Source organism: Amblyomma mixtum, chromosome 2, assembly GCF_055824585.1.
Source record: "Amblyomma mixtum isolate Tamu chromosome 2, ASM5582458v1, whole genome shotgun sequence".
In the NCBI taxonomy this organism is placed as follows: domain Eukaryota; kingdom Metazoa; phylum Arthropoda; class Arachnida; order Ixodida; family Ixodidae; genus Amblyomma; species Amblyomma mixtum.
In genome coordinates this window covers 64,614,878-64,637,101 of record NC_143013.1, presented here as the reverse complement: position 1 = coordinate 64,637,101, position 22,224 = coordinate 64,614,878, and the positions used below count along the sequence as shown (strand labels likewise).

The window sequence follows — 22,224 nt, the reverse complement described above, 5'->3', positions numbered from 1 at the left end:
GTTGGCTGAGAGGACACGGGTGATTCTAGTTCACATCGGTACGCATGCTGCGGCGTGAACGTCTTTCCTGATACCATCATCGGCATGTGTGTCCCTGTTACTTGTGGCCCTTTCGCACATATGTGATTAAGGCCCAATTCGCGCCTGCAGGCTTTTTAGGCATGACGCAACGCGAACGGTTTTTCTATTGTTCCACAACAGACTCTTGACTCTGTTAATGTCAGGAAGCACAACTTACATACTTTATTTTTTGCACTTGCAAGAATACATATCTAAACACCAAAACACCCATACAGATGGGGTGTAAAGCGTTCGCTGTAAGCACGTCTTTCAAAGCAGTCCACCGGAATGCAGGAAAGGTGTCACTTTCGTGCTTGCTCTGCATGTTCACACGCCTGGAAAAAGAGAACAAATGCTGTCAGAAAGGAGCAGTAGCAAATAATCGTTAGGTTTTCTCTAGTACTTTTCATTAATGATATCAAGGATGTGTCGTTATTCGGCTTTAGGCTTCTGCTTGTTCTTTGCTTTAGCTAGTGTAAAGAATTCTCGATGTGATGTATTCATTGCATCTGTGCTGCAAAAGCGTTGAAGTTTTGTTGTTAAAATTCACGTTTATAGCTAACTTATGTAAATTTCCCATTCATCTATACATTTCCCTTAGGGGCCATTAAGGAAAATAATGCGAAAAAAGAAAAAAGCATGGAACCGAACATTATCGTACTTTTTTGCTAAGGGACTTGAACAGGCTCCCGTAAAACAGAGCATCAATCATTGTGGAGGCGGCAGTTAATAAATACTCTTTTGTGAATGCTCTGCAGGGCATGAAATTTTCCTGTAGTTATTACATGAGAGTATTTTGAATTTGTCCTTGTGGGTCAGGTTTTATTGCCAAAACATACGACGCCCTGTTTATTTGGGGATTGTAGGCTAATGCAAAACTTAATTTCTTTCGCCCTTAGTTCTGCTTCTGCTCAAGCGCACTGAAAATTTGAGGTCCATAGCCTTCCGCCAAGCTTTATTGGACGCCTTAATGGAGCCGCTCCTCGCATATTCATTTTTCAGTCTTCTAGCTTAAAGCAGGGCCGAAAATATACCCTGTTTTTATCACTTGTCTAGGCTGTTCAGCGCCACAATATAAAATATATCTGTTTTGGCATATTGATTTTCGGAACGTGTGAACATTTTTCGTGGATAAGAAAGAAACGACACTTCGCTATCTTCGCAATGTACTACGATGTAATATACAGTAGCTGCAAGTTTGCGTAAAAGTCCAAAAACAAGCGTGCACGACACACAGAACAAATGTCGACACTCTAGCAGTAAGAAATCGCCCTAGTGCGCCCGAAATTGAACTATTCGTAAGCAGAAACTTACTTTGCAGGCTGCCCAGGCCAGTTTTGAAAACCAAAACACGTTTTCGGACTTTTCCTTTTCCTGTTGTATGTCTGCAATGCTCCGTTAGCTGCGTGAGCACCTGTTGATGCCGCTGCCAGAGCTGGCGTGTGTACCGGTCTGCTGACGTCATTTCCCTCTAACCAATCAGAAATTTTATGACCGGCTGCTCATTTTCACCCCCCTCAGATTCTAATGCCACGCACGAAAAGTACTCGAACACACCCTACCTCCTTTCACTCCCCATTTAAAGAGCGACTCGTTTCGGAGACATGGTTTTAAAATACCCTCAACTGCCTTTACAACCACAGCGTTTCAAGGATATTTTCTTCACGAATCTCAGTTTATTCATGTGCAGAATTGAAAATGTTTTTCTCAAGCCAATTTTACCTCACGCCCTCCTTAATTTCCTGCCCAGAGGAAGTTTGCCACTTGTAACAATTTTAGTGCCCGCTGATGTGGCAGTTGAACCGTCGGAAACAGTCCTCGGAACTACGGTACTAACTGTGACAAGCCTACTGATGAGCTTGCACTCAACGAATTGTTCAAAATTTCCTGAAGAAGTGACGTCGGACTTACATCTAAATATCCGTGGGCAAGGAGCTCTGAAGCACCTCACAGGCACCTCGATGCACCGTTGTCCTCGGCGACAGATTTGCCGCTGCAAAAGAGAAGAGTTGGTGCGTTTACCCCAACACATATTTTCACCTTTTTTGGCGATAGAACGATGAATAGTAGTGTGCGTGCAGAACCTTGAACTTGCCAGCCAGTGGGAAGTGTTATGAGAGTTTTTCTAATTGCACTATTTAATGATGCTAACAAAACTTTTGATATAACGGTAAAAATGCTGGAACTGTTAGTTCCGGTAATTAAAAATTCGGTTATCTCAAATAAAACTAACATAAGTGAAAATATTATATGAATATTTGCTGCCACCGTCGGCCCTTTGTGTCTGGCACAGAACGACATGAAATTGCGAAAGAGTTCTGCACAGCAAGAAAGCGAAGATCAAGGAGATCGGGTTATTTAAATTCCAAAAGTAGCTTATTGGCGCCTCTGATGGACTTCTGGTTAGTGGAGGCATCTGGATGAGAAGGTGGGCGGAGGGGGCCGCTTATGAAGGGCGCTGATGGCTGGTGGATTTCAATTGGGTGCATTTGGGTGATGAGTGGACGTAAATGTGTGGGTGTTTGGAAGGCTCCTCTCATTGGCTTATTATGGGTGGAATTTGGGGGGGGGGGGGGGGGGGGGGGAGTAGAGGATGGCGTTGCTCTTGAATGGAGGCTTTACTCCCTTGCTCCAGCATGCCGACACCGAAATGATCTGGTGGGTGGAGATGGGTGTAAGGGTGGGTGGTAGGCTTGTCTCATGGGCTTCTGAACCGTGAACGCTTCATCGCTTTGCTCTATCACACCGATGGAGGCTTCACGGCTTTGCTCTCGCACGCCGAAGTCCCAATTTTGCGAAATGACAATACTAACGATGTCGCAGTAAAATAGTGAAGTACGTTTGCAAACATAAGTATGTCGCTCTCATATATTTCTACATCAATGTATTGCGAAAACAAGTTCCTCGACAGCTATCTCTAAATCTTATGTTACGCGCTGCTAGCTACCCAGTGAGATCTTCCCCATGTCCCTAGCGGGTCGTCACCTTTGTATGTCCCTTCGACTCGATCAATATGCTCTCTTTAAATTCTACTTGAAAGGTACAAGACTGGTGACTCTGCATATTCTCTACATTACTTCTTTAATGAAAATATCACATTGCCTCCACTGTTTTGCGTCCTTGGCTGTCATAAAGCGCAAATGGTTTTCACACAGAGAAACATCTACTGCGTGCTGAAGTCAACCGCGACCAGAATATTTTTGTCGACTTATTTACTATCTCTAGAACAACACTGGTGTAATAGCAAGTGGCATGGCAAAATGCGGCAGACTGGCTTCTGTGGACTACCGTCCATTATCGCTCAATAAATGATGCAGGAAATGGAGCGCCTATGCCCTTTCTGAAATGCGCAAACAACATAAAAAGTTTGCCCTCTGACTTCCCTTCCTCAAACCCTACACTCGCTCCGTTTGGCATAGTCGCCGTACAACGCTTCAAAGTAGGTCAGTGTCTCATATAAATTTTTAAATTCTACTTACACCGCACCGACGTCCACCTCCGAGTCCAGGAAAGCGCTGCGCCTCTGCCACCATCACTGCAATATATTTATGCCCACATCGTTACGCCGCTTAAATGCATAAGAAAGATCTGTGGTAGCATCCTCTTCCAGAGAGTCGAAGCTTTGCGTAGGAGCTGCTCGTTTAGGTTTTTGCGTTATGACGAATAATTTGCATTCCTTTATTACCTGCCAGCCATTCACTTCATATCTTATTTCACATATTTTTGCGCTTTAGTTCACGCAGTGGTGTACTATAATGCAGAAAGTCTATATTTATGCTAAGGTTAGAAGTCCCCCGTTTTTGTTTCTTGTTTGTAGAGCTGAAATTCACTTTCTGGAGAGAATAATACGCACATCGAAGTTGCCTTCTGAATCGGCCGCATCATTACGGAAAATCCTAGTGTTAAATATATAAATGAACATGAGTATAACTCATACTTTTTCATCTAAATAAATCATTATTCCGACATGAATACGTGATCAATGAAAGTAATTACTCTGCAAACTCACCACTATGAAGCACTGGTATAGGGTTACCTCGGTGTCAGAATTTGTATTCAAGCAGATTTTAAAAAAAAGCACAGTTTCTTCTTTAATATCATATGTGAGTCCTATCGCTTTGAAGTACCGCATGGTAGCGGCACTTTTGTATGTCTACAAAAGTGCGACTTCGGTGATAAATCACAACTGAACTAACAAAACTTTTCTAGTAGCTTTATATACTGCCCTCAAAGAACACGGGTGGAGGGTAATCCGGTTTCTGTTGCCTCGCTACCAGGTGACAAGGTTTCGAGTGTCGCGTTCACCGCTGCTTTGGCAGTGAGTACAACACCGAAAAGGCGCATCGTTGAGCTAATAGCCGGTTCGCCATTCAATAGGCTACGGACACTACTGAGAGCAAAGGATGGAAGCTTTCTCTTCGGCCTTCACTTGTGTCATACATCTGTGCTGTGTCCTCTTATGGCTGCTACCTTTAAATTACTGCTTCGTTAATGGTTAATTTCACGGAAATACTAAGAAATATTTTTCGGGGGCAAAAGCAAAGCTCGTCATTCCTTCACAGTGGCTGCGGCAAGATTAGTAGGACGAGCACAAAAAAGGAACGGACAGTTCGTACTTGTCTGATTGTTGGTTCTCTTCTTTGTCCTCGTTATATCAATCCTGCTGCAACCACCACGAAGTATGACACAGCTAGCTGATTTTAACCACCTTTTAGACCCTTCACCTCGCTACGCGCAACTGTTAAAATTCCAGCGAGCGAAGGCATTTATTACTAGCTTGAGACTGGCTTAGTTAACGGACTTTTTTTCTTAAGAACCATTTCGGAGGTACAGAGCGTTTGTTTCAATTTTCTCTCAATTATTATTCTGTAGTTTCTCAACTGATGCAGCGGTGATCTTCAAGTTACTTCACACTTGAAGGTCTGCTTCTCTCGAAGTGCTTATAGTAGCAGCCAAAATTTCACAAGCGAGATCAGGCTTACCTACGGACACCTCTTCACCATGCCTACGGAAAAGTTAAATTTAGTATGGGCAGCCATCGGTAACACTTACTACTTCCTACCAAAAGTTTCGCACGTTCTTCACTGCATATCCACAGTTTCTGCTTCTTCTAAGGCATCCTATCCGACTAATACTCCTGCTTAATGAGGAAATGTGCTGCTTCCCGTAATCAATGCGGGGTTTGTAAATAGGCGGGCTAAGTATTTTTTTGGAAGAGTAGTTAAACATCGGACACACGTCTACTCTATGAAAAATGTTGCCTGTAACTATTTTACTTTCAAGAGTGAATAGTATTTTTCGACTCACCTGCTGACAGCAGAAGCACAGCCAGTAAGATTGCTGAGTTCTTCATTGTAGTGTGGTTCGTGACATCGGGAGACTAAACTGACTAACGGAAATGTTCGGCACGTTTTTATTTCGTGTGCCGGACGTGCAGACGACGCATCTCATGTCCGGTCGCCGCCCCCACAGACGATTAAAAAAAATAGAAGCAGAGTATTGCCGCCTCCGGGAAGGCGTTTCAGCGCTTTCCTTCCGCGACAGTCCGAAAACAAGATGCAGAATGCAGATTACGTGTAGGTCAGGAGGTGACATTTCTACGCAGACAACTTTTATGAAATAGAAGCACCTAATTCACGTATATTGCCACTCCCCGCATTTATTTCGATGAGAATCACGTCTCGTAGCTGGCACGTGCTAGATGTAAACAAGATCGCCTGCCGTTTCCCCTTTACACGTCTGTGTCGCCTTCACTCTCCGGCTCTTAAACTAGCGCCATTTTGCCTGCGTTAAGGTAAATTGTCCCTTCCTAGTCTCTTGCTATCTTTTACTTGAAGAGAGGGCCAGCACTCATTAAGAATTCAAATTTTCATCCCACAAATCGAGTAAGTGGTTTTTAAAACTTACGGATTGCTACAGCTTCTACACCCAACCAGCTTTCAGCTGGTTGGGTGCTTGTTTCTCTATGCGCTCGTCAGACCGGCTACACGCGGATACTAGCTGAAGTCGAGGTAAAACAAAGCTTTAGCGAAATAACCTTGGTCTGTGTTTTCAATATTTTTATGCGCCATGGTCGTCAGCACGTTTGAAAGGATGCTACCGATACCACGTTTTTTTTTAACAACAACACTGAAAAATCGCTTGTACGGAACGCGGAACATCACGCAGTGAAACCGACAGACAACACCGAGTCGGATGAACAAGAACAAACAAAAGTTCGGTTTGATTAGGTTTTATAGATTTAAGGTCCCGAAACGACTCAAGCTATGAGAGCCTCCACCCTGCGACTCTGGATTTCTGGTGGAATCCAAACTATTACTCTTAAGAGCCATCACTATTTGTGTTCTCTCATTACATATCGTGCCCATGCCCATTTCTACATCTCCACTAGCACGTTATTAATGCGTTTTTATTCTCTGAACAACTCCGCTCTCTTGCCGTCTCTCAACATGACACATATCGCTTTCTTTTCCAAAGCTCATTGCGGTGTGCTCAATTTAAGTTCAACCCTTTTCGTAAGCAACCCCGTTTTCGCCCCATAGGAGAGAAAAAAACAGTTACATACTCTGTCGCAATACTGCCCTCTAATGCGCTTTCGCTTTCTTATGCCTTTGGTGCGCTGTCATGAGTTCGCTCCGTGCTAACTGATGCTTTCGCAACCGTCTCAGCAGCGTTCATTACACCTTTGTGTGGACTTACGCTACCCAGAGGCAATAAAATTGAAGGTCCTCAATTTTTCTTATTAATGATGTTGGGCCTAGCGGTTGTGCCATCGTGGGCCTGCGTTTTGTTCATTATTTTTGGAAAAAGTAACGAATATGAGGCATAAACAGGATGTCGCAACATGCAGCCAACCACCCCCTCTTTACGCGGGTCGGATACGCAAGTCGCGTTGTCATTCTTGCAGACCATTCTCTACAGAGGTTTATATCTCGGCCAATGTACGGGAAATTGCAATGGCAATGATTACCCCCCCCCCCCCCCCCCCATGCCCTTTTTCTGCCTCACATGACCACAGTGAAACAACAAAAAAGATGCTTATTTATTCTGCGTAATCTACAAAAGTCACGCAGTTGTGACCCTGCTGGGATTCTGTTAGGCAGCAAGTAGAAGTAGGAATGGCTGTAGCCCACTGCAGGCAAGGATGGCCAACCTCGGGTGTTCAATTACACACCTGCAAATAGGGATGAAAATCTGGGCATTAAGTTATGTACAGTCACAAAGCAAGTCAATGTCAGGAATCATCATCATCATCAGCCTGACTACGCCCACTGCAGGGCAAAGGCCTCTCCCATGTCTCTCCAATTAACCCTCCCCTTCGCCAGCCGCGGCCACAATATTCCCGCAATTTTCTTAATCTCATCCGCCCACTTAATTTTCTGCCACCCCCTGCTACGCTTGCCTTCTGTTGGAATCCACTCCGTTACCCATAAGGACCAGCGGTTATCTTGCCTTCGCATTACATGCCCTGCCCAAGCCCACTTCTTCCTCTTGATTTCAACTAGGATATCTTTTTAATACTGAACAGAAAAACTATCAGTTTTCTAGACCATGCAGGTAAAAATATTGTTAGAAAACATTGTGCACACATAACCTAAGAATGTGGGCGAGTGTTTCAATCTCTTTGTATTCTTTTTGCATTAAATGAATGGTAATAATTAAGAACAATAAACAAAGAAAAGTATGTAAAAATCACAACAAAAGAAATAATTGCGCTGTTTACATCGCGTAAACAGTTACGTTACTGACGCCTTGGGAACTGCAGCCCTGTCGCCCAAGAAAAACGCCTACGACCCTGCAAATGCGCAATGTCTGTCATACGTAGCTGTCTAACAATGGAAGCCCCAATTGGCAGTGAATAATTATTGCAAAGGTCGCCACCAACCCGCACGCTCACCACTGGCATCCTTCAAAAGCATTCACCAATCTGCGCTCTCCAGAAGTGTCCACCCACAAAACCCATGAAAGGCGCCCACCACAGCTCTGCTCCTCGCTCCTCTCCCCCCTCCACACCATTTTGGGGTCGTGGTCGACGAGTGAGAGCAAAAGATAGAAGGCTCCAACATGTACAACCCACCCTCTACCCACCTCCACATCGAGAAACCGCTACCCACCAGAAGCCCACAAGACAAACCCAGCACTCACAACACATACACTTTGCTCTTCACCCAGTTCCAAACTGCAAAAGCCTCGCTCGACAGAAGCTCGGGCAGCAGCGAAAAGAAAATCTGTCTTCACCCTTCCGGCTCTCCACCCACCAAGAGCACATAAGAGGATCCCACCATCTACCCACATCCATTATGCGCTATCCCTAGAATTAACAGCAATCTCAGACCCAGCTCGCACCTGTCCGCAGGTGCGGACAGGTGCTTTCCCGCTAAAATCTCGCTTCTTGCGAAATTCGATTTAATAACAGCTAGTTCGCCGAACAGCCCGCTAGGTTAGCCTCATTGGCAAGGTTGTAGCGTTTAACTTTGCCAGGTACAGATTCCAATGGCGGCCTCTCCAAATTCGGAGGTTCTTAGCAGCCTCCGCTGCGCCGCCCTCGTTAGCTTCTCAGCAAGGGCTGGGGACTGGTTCCTGGGGTTACCGCAGCATTCATATAGGAGGCGGGGCCAAGTACTACAGCAGGTGTGCGTGCGTTGTCGGCTTTAGCCGCCGGAATTAGGACGCATCCTAGGCCTTGTTACGGATTTCCGTCAACATTTGGCTTTTTTATTTTTTGGAAAATTGAGTGGCTCAGGGATTTCAAATACTTTCCTCTTGTGCGCAACGTGGATGTTCTACCTCTGAAGAAGCGCTATATGACATTCCAATCAATTCCGATTTTCTTAAATTTTCCTGACAGGTGACCCGTGTCCGCAGTTAGTAGTTTAGCAGGATATTACTCTATAAAAGTTTTCAAACATCTCATCGTCTATCGAAAAGGTTTAGTGTGTTGAACGGTAGTGTTATTTTCTGTATAATAAATTTTAACTCTAAAAATCCTATTTGAATTCCATGGCCTTTAATCGTGGGCTGAAATTCCTTCATTTATATTTATACGAGGTCAATGTTTGCAGGAAAAAGAAAGTTGCTAAGGCGTTCTCTTTTGATGCACTTGCACTGACTTGAGTGCCGTGTTTCTATTGTCCCTATTTACCGTCGCATACTCACATTGAAGAGTAGGGCAGCGTGGCCTGGTGCATCTCGCTGGCCTCTTAACACAGCGCTGGCCAGGGCGACAAAGCCGGTTCTGAAAATAAAATTTGGATGATGATGACGACTTTGAACGGGCACGAAAGCAAGTGTGCTGATATAATAACATCATCAGCGGTGAAAGACTCCTTCGTATCACTTCAATTAGAAATGTCCTGTCACCGATATAATAGTAAAGAAAACTGCGTTTGCAACCTCACCCCCTCATTACATGTGGCCCCTGTGCGATGTCAGTGCACGTTAAAGAACCCCAGGTGGTCTAAATTTCCAGAGCCCTCCACTACGGCGTCTCTCATAGCCTTAGTCGCATTGGGACTTTAAACCCCATAAACTAATCCAAACAAAACCATTTTTCTAGGCAATGATTTTAATACAGACAGTTTGTATCCTATATTCACTAAATAGAGCCTGAATTTTCTAGGTGATGCTTATATTAGAGACAGTTTCTACAACATTCTCGCAGAGAGTTGTAATCTTTATCTGTTCATGCTGATGAAAGGTGCGACCACATTTATCGATAATCTTTGTAGAAGCGCACAACTCATTCTAGTTTGTTCAAGGTTCTCGTAGACGATTTCTGTGGTTTATATCGAAAGCTCTTCATTAGCTATAATTTGAGCGCAGTCGATCATCCTTGTCACTAGCCTCGCGAACGAGTTGTTCTGTTTCTTGTGTGCACACTCAGCCTAATAGTTTCTTTCGGAAGCCTTTTGGTTCGTTCCTGACTGCCGGTCGGTCGTCCCCACTGCGTGATATATGGTGACGGTGCTGGGTGGCCATGTTTACAGCGGGTTCCTTCTTTATGCTGTGACACCAGCATCATTCGTTTGGACCAGGAGGAACTGTCTCCAGTGCAGCGAGCCAGCCGCAGGCTTTCAGGGCTGCCACAAGAGATTAAACTACGACGTCAACTATCACAACTGCGACATGAGTGAAAACAGCGCGAAAGAAGCCCGAACGCGAAACGACAGCCGGTCACTCATGTCACAATGAACCAACTAGCCCAGCAAAAAGTTCTGCTTGATCACAACTGCACCATCCTCTGTTATTGTTCGCACATCCCGTGAGCCCTCAAATTTCAATCCCGTCTCTAGTGAAGATCCTGAAGAATTGACTGACCAGCGCGATCGAGCAGCTGCTTTAAATAGGTAAGATTATCTGGCACAATTGAGGCATGTTTTGTTTGCACCACAGCGATCTACCTGGAACTCGTACGAAATCTATGAAAGTCCTTCCAAGACGGGCTACGCATAAAAAGGAGCTTTTGACGAAATTTGCAAGTGTCATGAGCAGAAGTGATTGTGTAATTTCCCAGCCAGCACCCGAAGCACGCGGTAACTACCTAAGTTTAAGGCATGACACGACTCTTCTGCCGAACAAACTCCCACATGCCCGGAAAAAGAAAGTAAGCATTTTATGAGAGCTGTCAAGAAGCAGCTTCTGCTAGCGTCGTACGCCACATACCGAAATCTATTCCCGAATGCACTCCTGAGACATCCACCATTGGGAGAATCCTGGACAGTAGAGCTAGACAATACGACTGGCCGCTGCACATCTTCTCAGTGAGCCCACCACAATGCTAGCAGGTCATTGGTGATACACCAGTCTCGTGTGTCTAGAGGACGTTGGAGTCCTTTTAGGATACAAGCTTTTTTCGGACTTAACCTGAAGCCTGAGAAGTACGCTTCGCCCTCCAGGAGCTGATGTTCCTTGCCCACATACTCAGAAGGAATGTGTACGCCCTGACCCAAAAAAGCTTGAAGAAAAGAAAGCCATTAGCATATTTCTTGAACGGCATTCTTATTACAGCCTGTCTGTGAAGATTTTTTTCGCCCATCACCGGTCCTCTGACCGAGCTGACAAAGGCAGATGTGCCACTCAAATGGGGATGGCCGCAAGCGGAAGCGGACACCGCAAGCGGAACAGTCTCCTCCTTTCCTCGGGCGCTTCGACGAAAACGCTGAGTTTGAAATTAATACCGAAGCAAGCAGCGTGGGCCTGGCTGCTGTCCTTATTAAGGAAAACGACGGACTGGAAAAAGTAATCGCGTACGCTAGCCACTCGTCTTGACACCATGAGGTCGAATATTCGATTACAGAGCAGGAGTCCTCGCCTTCGTCTCGGCATCATCAAAATTCCGCCTCCACCTTTACTGAAAACCATTGAATGTCGTCAGTGGTCACCACGGACAATGTTGGCTTGCCAATTTGAAGAGTCCTCCCAGCGGCCACGATTAATCGAGCCTCTTCGTCCAGGAATTCGACATTATCGTTATGCACCCGAAGTGCTTATCGCGGACAGAGAAACAGCGTTTCCTGCAGAGCTGACGACAATTATTCGGTGCTGCTGTCAAGCACGCCACCGGCAGACAACTGCATACCCATGTCGAGGATTCCTGGACATCAATTTTAATTGTGATTTGACTTTGGAGTATTGTAAGCTAATGATCTGCAAATATAGAACGTAATGATGAATTTTCCGATGGGTAGCAAAATATTTCTTTTAAAGTTTATCCATCGCTCGCTTCAAAAATTGAAGACTGCCATAAAAAAATACTATGGGGAACGTTTCTCGCAACAGCAAAAACGTTCAAAATGTAAGGGTGCCTAGGGCAGAGCTGCTAATATATTTATTGTTACAGTACAATCTAACGATACATAAAAAAATGGCGCCCGTAAACAACTTCTCGTTGAGAATGTGCTTGTCAAAATTTCTCGGCATTTCCTGCAGACAAAGAGCCACACGGAGCACTTCAACAGTACAATCAACACACATGTTTGCTAAATAATGTAATGCCCCTAGCGGGCCTTTCAGGTACTAATAAATAAATAAATATATGTCGATCCGGAACGCAATACTTAGGCTGTAGTCCTCCCCTACGTCCTCTTCACCCTACAACACCGCAGTGCAGAAGACCACGAGATATGACGCCTTTTCGCCTTGTCCATAAAAGGGAGGCGAGGACCGCGCTCAGCGCGATCCTCCAAAACTTCAGCGAAGAAGACAGCCTCATGTCGCCGCCTACCCTCGTTGTACAGCAGACAAGAAGCGCACCGACGCTCGACACTAATACCTACGACGATGCGACGCAGATTAGAAGCCAGGTGACAGAGTCCGGGCGTAGACACCAATCCGCCGTGCAGGACTTTGTGAAAAAGCGATGCGGCATTATTCTTTACCGTACACGACACTTGACCTAAACTGGAATATGAGGTCGTTTTCGATGGAGTGACAGCATGCAGGGGCGCTGTGAATGCCCTTAACTTGTACATGTGCGCCTAAAGCCTTATTATGCGCGCTAATCGGTGTTTTATTCCTGCATTCCTAGTGGAAATCTTTTGCTTCTTTTCATGTCATTGTAAAGCATTTGGCCGATAATTGTTTAAGGAAAGGGGGGGGGGGGGGGGGGGCTGGGTAACACCGTAATTCTTCATGATGCTTATTTCTTGATGCTCAAGGCTGCCATCACACGGCTTTAGTACTTTGTTTCTGCGGTATGTGTTGCCATAATTACCTGGAAGGTTTGAATACACACCAACTGGTTATAGGGTTTTTGAGATTGACATTGGAAATTCCCGAGCCTCATCTCAAAAGGAATTTGTCAGTTTTAAACGCAGTGTGCCCGACAGCGGTGGTGAGTCTGTTCTTAAGTATATATATCCGGGAAAACTGGTTGACGAAAATATCAATCATGATGTTCACCGCTGGAAAAAATGAGTCGTTGAGCCTCCTCTTCTTCTCACTGAATGCGACAAGTAGCAGGTATTTCTTTCAATTTAGCGATCAGCGCCCGTTGACAGTAAAGAACCGTGTTGCCTCTAGCTGGTGGAAATGCACACGGGCTCGAAACAGTTCACTTAAAGAAGTGCAAAAGGGCAAGCAGCTAATTCCGTCTCTCTCATTGTTGTGAAATATCTTCGAATTCAAAACGTTTACCTTGTCAAAAGCATAGCTCTATCGATCGCAGCTCCATTCACGAGCTAATAACTGCGACTACGACACGTCTGTGTCAAAATAATTTCTAAAAGAAAATTAGATAAAAAGTTATATTGACATTGTATGCTTTTTTTAACAGCGACAAGCTTGCGGCATAACAACATAAATTAGATTTTCCTCAGGTCGACGTCAACGCGGCACTTTTTTGCGGCATAATGCAATGCTTTTCATAAAACTTTTCCAGTTTTTACGCCACCCGAGCTTTTGACACGGGATCTGCATAAAAGGCAAAGCCGCTTTCACACAGCTTAAAATTTGTGTTCGTATTGCGTTGTCATTAAGAAAAAATAAGAATACCGCCGTATATAAGCATGTGCCCTGACGGGCACCTGTTATAACGTATGATAAGGGTTAGTTATACCTATCCGAGGTCGTAAACTCCACACCCTCTTCTAAGCAGTGTTCTAGTTAGACGAGCAATTTAGGAGGATGCAAGTCTGAGGCGCTTAATGACTTCGAAATTCTTAGGACATAAGTAAAATACCCATTTCTAGGGACTGCAGCATATGTCCATTGTATTTGTGCAAGAACATGTTTGGATATACTTAGCAAACGGTATTTTCCTCATGTCCTAACGCCAAGCTCACATCCCTACACACTTACGCCACAACGGCGTCGATTCCCACCACCGGTTTGCGGAGGCCGGGGTCCTGGAGGCGGCTTTCTTATTCCGGGTAATCTTCTTTCCGTCAATCCTTGCGCCTCCACCAGGAGCACTGCGAGTAGTCAGCACTTTGAGTATCACTGTTTCAAGCCAAGCAACGCAAATCTGAATAAACTGCCACCCCAGCAGCCTGCAATTTGGCTTTGTTGGCCAGGCATACATCCTTCAAACAATACCCTAAAATAATTTCTCTTCACTTTCAAAGTGAAATTTAAAGGTAGAGATTGATGGGATGTTACACCAATTCCCTGATGTCAAAGGTGTTTTAATGATGCAAATTCCGTTACCTTCACGCAAGGCCTCAATTTATGGCCGGTAATTTTGAAGAGCATGGAAGGAAATGCGATCGAAAAATTCCTGGCTTGAAAGGTACCAGTACTGCATTAAAACCGCTGCTTCTATACATTGGTTTTTATTTAACCACTTGAAAGATGGAATAATCTCTAGCTTCATGGCTGCAACGAAAAACAGCAGCAGTGCTGTTATTAACACATACATTCGCAACACACACAAGCGTATTATACAAAAAAAAACTGCAAATTTTTTTTACGTAAAGCACTGTTGACATACCTGTGGACAACAGAAACACTGCGAGGATGATCGCGAAGTGCTTCATTGCTGTGACACGAGGGAAATGCAAACACTTCGATGCGGCGGAGTCCTTTTATTCCAAGCACCGGACGCCGGGGCGGTGCTACTGTTGTCCGGTCGAGAACCTTTGCACCGTTGCTATCGTAGGAAGGAAGCTATGAAGTCCTATGTCCGGGAAGGCTTCCTTATACTTGCCTAGCACCAGTGCAACCCGGCGCACAGGCAGCTCTGCGCGACTATATTCAAATTGGAAGTAGCACATTTACTAGGCAGGTGCTCAGAATGCAGAGTTTGGTTCTATGCCGGAATGGTAAACAAGTCTCTGGGGTGCAAAAATACGTCTCATAAAATATGTCAGATGCTGCTTACGGAAGCTTCTTGCCTGCAGCTTCACGGTTGCGGACACCGTGCCGTATTTCCAACGCCACGTGCATGAGTGCCGCTTAATGTATTTCTAAAATGTCGCTGTCGTGGTGCGAATACATATGAGACCTTCTTTCAGTGCCCTTCCTTTCATAAAAGTCAACACCTCGTCGTAGCGTCTAGCTTTTAAAGGCTACGCTTGCTCGGAAGTAGGGCCACATCAACCTGCAAGCCAGGTGAGCCCAAGCAATTTGCCTTAAAACCGTGAACAGCTTTCCAATTTTACATTTGACTGCGACATGCATACTGTTCGAGCGCCCTGCACAAGAGTGACACAAACTGTACATAATATGAATAAATAAACGTACAATTATTTCACAAAAGTAACTATTCAGTTTCTTTAATTTTCATCTTAGGGGGCAAGGCCACATTGCGAAATTACAGGCGTTCAACATCGAAGATAAGCCCGGTTTTTAAACGGCAATGTGGCTAGAAATATCGAACGTGAAAAATACTCATTGGAAAGCTTGTTGAGTTGGCTTTGCCGAATTGAATATTTATAAGATGGCGTCGCTCGTAGTTTTTGTGTATCAAATGTAGACGCTGTTTTTGTATACGTTGATGTAGAAAAAGTTTGCTGGATATCGGGCATAATACAAGGCTCAGGGAGGCCACTTTATAACCATGCTCTATATGCGGAAAAGCTGATTCAACGAGCATTCAATTGCGTATTTTTGCATTCCATTATTCGAACTACATTGCCGACGAAGAAAATTTTAAAAGAAGGCTCGACTTCGATTTTGACGACCTTCAATATCGCGATACCGTCTTGCCCCTAAAACCCAGAACGAAAAATTTATTAGCCGATTTAAGGAATTATTCGCCTAATAATTGATTTATTCAAGATACATAATGTGGGCCTTGCCGTGCAATTCACCTGCGCAGGTGGGTCGCACAGCAATCACCAATTTTTCTTAATCGTGCATTTGAGGGAATTCTATTTGTTGTGACAAACTGCTTACGATTTGATAACAGCCTAAGTGGAGGGCCTCTTATTCCATATTAGCCGTGTGGCGGCAGCCTTGCGCCAATACCCAGGAAGATTATCGTCACCTTCATCATCAGCCCTGTTAAGCCCACCGATAAGATAGGCCTCTTCTATTAATCTCAACCAGTTGAGTATTTCCACCAGTTGAAATAATAAACCAGAAGAATATTTCTCCCGCTCTGATCACCGTATCACTGTTAATTCCCTAATTTCTTCTTCCCACATTACTCTCTACCCCACTGATACGTTTCCTTTCCTTTGAAATCCACACACTGACCATAAGGCTGCATTCCTTATATATGTATAAAATATCTTAGTCTAATTGGTGACACCTAGTGACTTACTTAAAAGAACACAGCTCATCCGATCTTTTTTCTACATAAAATTGGATTCTATGCCTCCTCCTAGTAGTATTGATATTTTAGAGCGCAGCTCTTAGGCGCCCGTTCTTCTGTTCTTCATCGTAGTCGTCGTGGTCGTCGGTGTGGCGAAGTCGTCGGCGTTATCCGCGTAACTGGTTTTCCAAGTAGCAGAGCGAAACCCCACCTGGAAGGTGGCTTCCAAGAACAACCCGGAGGGTGGCTAGCAGCGTGAGCTGCCAGCAGCGCCATCTGCCAGCGGTGACATGTGTTGTGTGAAGAGCTGCGCTCAAATTTCGCATTACCGGCTGCCGTAATCGTCTGTCAATTTTTTTCGGCAACAAAGACGGACTTGTTGAAGAGAAACATGGCTTTAAATACGCAGCATTTTTTTCTCGCCAGTCAATTCAAACACGCGACGCCAACACCGAAACAGACGCTGTGATTTCCGTTTGGAAGATTACGATGGTGCAGTTCAGACTCAGAGATCTGGGAGCACTGTGAATTGTGTTAATATCGCTGCCCTTTCGCTTCGTAAAGGGCCAGTAATGTCGACGCTTGTATTTCATCTTTCGAACTTTCATAGCTTATACAAGCTCTATCTTCATTTAACGAAGCCTTTTTTCAGTAAAACTTGGTGATCTATCGATATGAGCCAACTTTAATTTGTCATCAGAGTGTGTTAAAAGCCGTAAATTTATACATGCTTAGAGCTATGACCCAAATAATTAGCACTGTAAGAACCGAAAGGATTGAATTCCCGACGTTATGCCTGCTTACTTGCCAGGAGACTCCTAGAGGGCTTGATTTGGTCCTTTGGCAGCGAGAGGGTCTAATTAATCCAATATCTTCATGCCACTATCACGGCGAGCGCTGCTACGTTAGCCCCTTTTTATCCATTTAAACGGCGCGCGCTGTCCTCCAGTGATCTTGATGCGTGCGGACGCTGCGCAATTGCGCATGACAGAACTGCTGCTCGCGAGATGGGGCATGTGATGACTTGATAAGAGCGGCGAAAGCAGAGCGTCGGGGGTGATTCCGCAGAGAGCGCTGCTGGGGAGGGGTCAAGCTTTCGGCGGCCAGCAAAACCTGTCGCTTTGTACACGGACGGCGGCTCCGTACCTACCAGGAAGACAGAAGACAGGGGATGGAAGCGGCGTCTCCGAAGATGGAATGGCTGTTTGGCGTGAGTGGCTGCTACGCGAGCAGCCTGGTTTCTTGTGCCGCTTCGAGACCCCTTGTATCTGTGACGCTTCGTCCCATTCGCGTCTCGGTGTGTGTTTTGCCGCGCTCAGGCCTTAGCACCCGTTTTGTTGTAGTTCGAGCATTGCGCTTTCTCGAGCCTTGATCGCACACACTGCTCCGCCGCTACGTTCACTGTTGTAGCCCGTTGAAAGCGTTTTCTTTTTCTCCGGTATAAAACGATGTTTATGCTGACAGTGGCTCGTCGGACTGAAACCATGACTTGCGAACGCCGTTCCCTAGAAAGCAAGGCGTTTAAAATTTAAGATTCTACTCGCGTCGCTTCAAAAAAAAATTGAAACTACTGAGATGACATTGAGATTGAAGCTAAAAAACCATATTACGGAATAAGCTGTTTAGTGTCTCTACACACCTGCCCGTAAAGAAGTGAGCAGAACAATAAGCTAACTAGCATTGAAGACAACGTTATCGCTCGAAGAATGTACGGTTAGGTACGTAAACCAGCTACGAAGAAAAAAATTATAAAAATTGGAAGGTATCTTTGGAGGCCTTCTTTATTACCATTCGCGGCGAAAAAATTCATGACTTTTCAATTTTCCGTAATCCGTTGCTTCTTCATTACACTTGGGATGTTCTGCGTGAAAATTTCTTTTCTCTTCCTGATTTCAAGGCTTACAATAATAAAAATCAGGCGTCCCTTTCATTTATTCTCCTGCACTTGAACGAATATCTTTGCAGGCAACGAATTAGCCATTATGACGTGTTATACAGGTCACTTCCAGCCAATCATTCGTTCGCACCGGAAAATAAACAAAAGATTCCCTGAGAATAATGCAAACGGAGATAGAGAGAGAAAAAACCTTTAATTAGAATACATTAATTAACAGGAGCCTGGTGTCGGGGCCCCTAATTCAAAGGCTCCGCTGGCGACAGCTGACTTGCGGACTGGCTGGATGATCCAAGCGTGCTGGCACATGGATATGAATTGCTTTCCTATTCCTCTTCATTTTCATACACCTGAAAAAAAAGGCGGTGTCGGAAGAGAGGAATAATTTAAAATATAACTGATATGGTTTGCGCTAGGATACACCAAAACGCAAATATATGAGCTGTGTTAACTGGGCGTCATTACCTCATCTTGTTTTTTCTTATTCTGATTTTTTTAAAGTTATTTAATGGTGTATTGCCTGGACGTTTTCTTGAGCGGTGTTGTGATATCTTCAAACTGCGTGTCTGTTCCAATTTATCACCCTCTCGTCTTCCAATGCAAGGTTCATTAACGCCTGAAGTATAAATAAAATGAAGAATAGAGAAAACCGTGGCGTAGAATATTATTGCACTATTTCCTGCGACATTTGTCTTATATTTTCGGAAGCAGTAGACTCCTCCGGGTTGAAAGCCATTAACTATTAAAGAATGCTTCTCGCTTCTTAACGCCGCAGATATCAGATGTAGGGGTTATTATCGTTTGAAAAAGGTTTATCATTTGTCCTGCTTTCTTTTCTTTTTTTGCCGCAGGCGCATGAGAAACGAGTAAGTTTGCTTGAGTTAGGCTTTGCATTCCGTACAGTTGTTATTTTCTTACCGCGGAGTATAGTAACCGCTGCGACGCAGCTGAAAATTTACAAAATCATTAAAAAATAACTTCTTGTCCACCTACTTATATGAGAGAAGGCAAATGATCAACTTGTACGCATTGGATTGAGCAAAATATAACCTTTGTGTGGATTTATCTTGAAACTTACATCTAAAATGTGAGCAAAGCGCTCTCAGGCACGACAGAGGCTGTCTGATCACTGGAACGCATCGTTGTCCTCGGCGGCATATTCGGAACTGTGAAAGAGGAAGGAAAACATTGCTTCTTTTATCATCCCATATTGATTTCTTTTTTTGGCGCTGCAACGAACCAGCATGAAATGTCAGTAGCTCCACTGTAATAATGTGCCAGGTCAATTTTTCTAATGGTGCGATTCGATATTATTCATGATGTGAATGATGCAACGTTAAAATGCCGTCAACGAGAGGGGTGATAATAACGAATGTACTTCGCCCGAACAAAATGCAATGCCATTACGAGGGGGTACCCAAAAGAAGCCGGACTTATTTTTGTTTGAACTTATTTGTTCACATTTTAAGCACAGACCTTCAATCTCCTTCAAAGTATTCCCCACTTGCAATGATACGCTTGTCGAATCTTTCATTTCATTTTTCAAAACATTGTTTAAATTCATCTTTTGTGATGCTTGACAGTGCCTCCGTCGTTTTTTTCATCACCTCAGCAACATCAGCGAAACGCTTTCCATTCACCTATTTTTTCATTCTAGGAAACAAAGAAAGTAGCACGGGGCAAGGTCGGGAGAGTATGAGGGTTGAGGAATAGGGGTCATGCCATTTTTGGTCCAAAATTGTCGTAGAGACAGGGCTGTGTGAGCAGGGGCATTGCCATGATGGAAAAACCAGTCACCCGACCGCCACAAATCTGGCCGCTTCCACCGCACACTGTTGCCCAATATTTTCAAAACATCCAAGTAGAAAGCCTGGCTAACTGTCTGACCCTGCGGAACAAATTCTCAATGGACGACTTCTCTCACGTCGAAAAAACAAATCAGCATTGTTTTGACGTTTGGTTTCACCTGACGAGATTTCTTGAGGCGAGGTGAATTTGAAGTTTTGCATTGGTATGATTGTTGCTTTGATTCAGGATTCGATTCAGGAACACTTGAGTTGTCCCTATAGCATCGTCCTTGTACGTCTTTCTTAATATTTCAAGAGTTTCCATTCAACTTTTTCCGAGCAAAAATCAGAATTTCACCGGCGCACGCTGTTCACGAAAATCAGCCATTGCAAAAACGACATTCACACAAAACAGTCGTCACTCTAAAACTCTGCCTAAGCTAGTCTGACCTCCTTCAACGACGGCACTCGGCTTACTGACTCTGGAATGTTCGTTCTATGCGCTCCTAGTGGCAAAACGCGGTACCACAGAAGCTTTGCCGACCAAAAAATTTAGTCCGGTTTCTTTTGGGTACCCCCTCGTACATTCTGAAGACAGTAACTCAACTGTTTATCTTCCAACCACTAATTAACTAATGAAAGGATATCTTCAATCGTTAGCAGCCTGCATCTTATACGACGGCCTGATACTTTAGCGGCAAGGAAACAGTGGAAAGCTCTATTCGGCAAGAAGCAAGAAATTCTATCCGGAAAGAAGGTTGCAATCGATAAGTTTAGGTCGTCTATTTTGTAACTGCCAAGAGCCGCTTGTGGGCAGCTTGATCTTTCTTGGGAGAAGTGAATAAATAGGCTCTAATTTTTCCTAGCAGAACACGGAGGGTGATCCGAAAAAAAAGCGTCTAGTGGGAATCAAATTACGCCCTCTAAGAATCGTTCAGTGCCGAAGAATTTGCAGGTAGCTGCAATGGGAAAGAACAACACTAAGTTTACACTTGAAACAATTGTTTCGTCTTTTCTGCCACGTGATGAAAATTGTCTTTTAGAGTGTTATTTGTGCGAAATATACTACTCGAGATCACAGAAAAGCGTGTTTTCCACTCCCGCTTATTAAGCAACCAGCTCTTGAAGGTTGGTGGCGTTTTTATTTTCACACTGCCGCTACATCTTTATTGAGGCGAGCTGAAAAGAGCCTGGTGTCGAATTGACTGACGGAATGAATCTCTTTGAATTATCTCTGAATCGCTTTGAATTGAATGAGTGTGGTCTTTGAAACGAGGAGGTGCCTCGAACAATATCGAGGTTATACCGATTTTTGTTCGAAAAATGGTAACCTTCTATTTTTTACTCATCGATAACACGGACACATCCGCGTTAGCATTCTTGGGCCCATGGTTTCATAACGCCTTATTTAAAAATCATATGACCTTGCTTGAAACAATAGGAAATTATCCTCTTGATTTTTTATCAAACAACTTACTTCTTTTCTGATGTCACGGCTTCTCATTCTACACTGGTCAAGCTTCTTTCCCACTAAATTTACCCATTTTTTACCCTCTACCTTCTCTACCTTACATTTATTGCCCTTTAATTTTTGCCTCATCTTTGTTTCCTATATATCTACCAGAAATCTTTCCGGTTATTTTTCTCCACTGTAATTCAATGCTCTTTCTGTACAAATACCTAACCACTTCTGCTGCCCATTCGTGTTCTTTAGCAGTTCTTCTCAAATGATTTTGCACTGCGCTTGTCGCGGTTAATGCAATATCCAGTCCATCTCCCCCTGAACTGCCTGATTCGTTATTTCACCATTACTGACAAATCTTAACTCACCCACAGCTCTATGGCTCACCTGTAGCCTCGCTTGCACATCTGATCTCGTGCAGAACTCAGAATATCCTCAAGTAACCCTTCCAGCTCATAGCTCTTTTTTCAACACAGGCTCATTACATCATTACTGCGGCCTATCATCTTCCCATTCATCCTAAATGCGTGTTCGTGGTTTTTACCAAGTTCCTGAATAAGGCAGCAGTAAAATGAACTTATACAAACCGCCCTGTTTCGAAACGTAGGGAGGCTTGTCGTCAGTAAACACAAAAATGTCCTTTATATGCGCAGGATTAACATATGCGTTGATCTTTCGCATGTTTTCGACTGGACGATATCCTTATATTTGTACTAGACACAAGTGGCACATATCTGCAATATTTGCTAATTAACAATTTAAGAACATTACGCTTGACTAATCTGTCAGTAATGCACTAATTATACTGTTCTCAGTCTTTGGTTGA

General features: G+C 44.2%; 1 protein-coding gene and 1 long non-coding RNA gene across 2 annotated transcripts; both read right to left on the bottom strand.

Moving 5' to 3' along the window:
* Positions 1–220: 220 nt before the first annotated feature.
* On the bottom strand, positions 221–5,523 carry LOC149359570 (uncharacterized). Its single transcript, XM_089571740.1, has 4 exons — positions 5,368–5,523; positions 3,540–3,595; positions 1,972–2,053; positions 221–395 (listed from the first exon to the last, which is right to left on the bottom strand). The coding sequence occupies exons 1-4, from the start codon at positions 5,411–5,413 to the stop codon at positions 388–390; spliced, it is 192 nt and encodes a 63-aa protein (XP_089427866.1). The 5' UTR covers positions 5,414–5,523; the 3' UTR covers positions 221–387.
* Positions 5,524–7,097: 1,574 nt separating this feature from the next.
* On the bottom strand, positions 7,098–14,542 carry LOC149359569 (uncharacterized). The gene is made up of 4 exons (XR_016288286.1): positions 14,489–14,542; positions 13,858–13,970; positions 9,217–9,295; positions 7,098–7,234 (listed from the first exon to the last, which is right to left on the bottom strand). It is a non-coding gene; the product is annotated as an uncharacterized LOC149359569 (long non-coding RNA).
* Positions 14,543–22,224: the final 7,682 nt, after the last annotated feature.

What these genes read in the sequence shown, in the direction of transcription:
- LOC149359570 (XM_089571740.1), bottom strand. Translation starts at nt 5,413, where the DNA reads ATGAAGAACTCAGCAATCTTACTGGCTGTGCTTCTGCTGTCAGCAG. An exon ending in TGTGCTTCTGCTGTCAGCAG is followed by an intron (nt 3,596 to 5,367) that starts GTGAGTCGAAAA and finishes AATATATTGCAG; the next exon opens with TGATGGTGGCAGAGGCGCAG. An exon ending in GAGGTGGACGTCGGTGCGGT is followed by an intron (nt 2,054 to 3,539) that starts GTAAGTAGAATT and finishes TCTCTTTTGCAG; the next exon opens with CGGCAAATCTGTCGCCGAGG.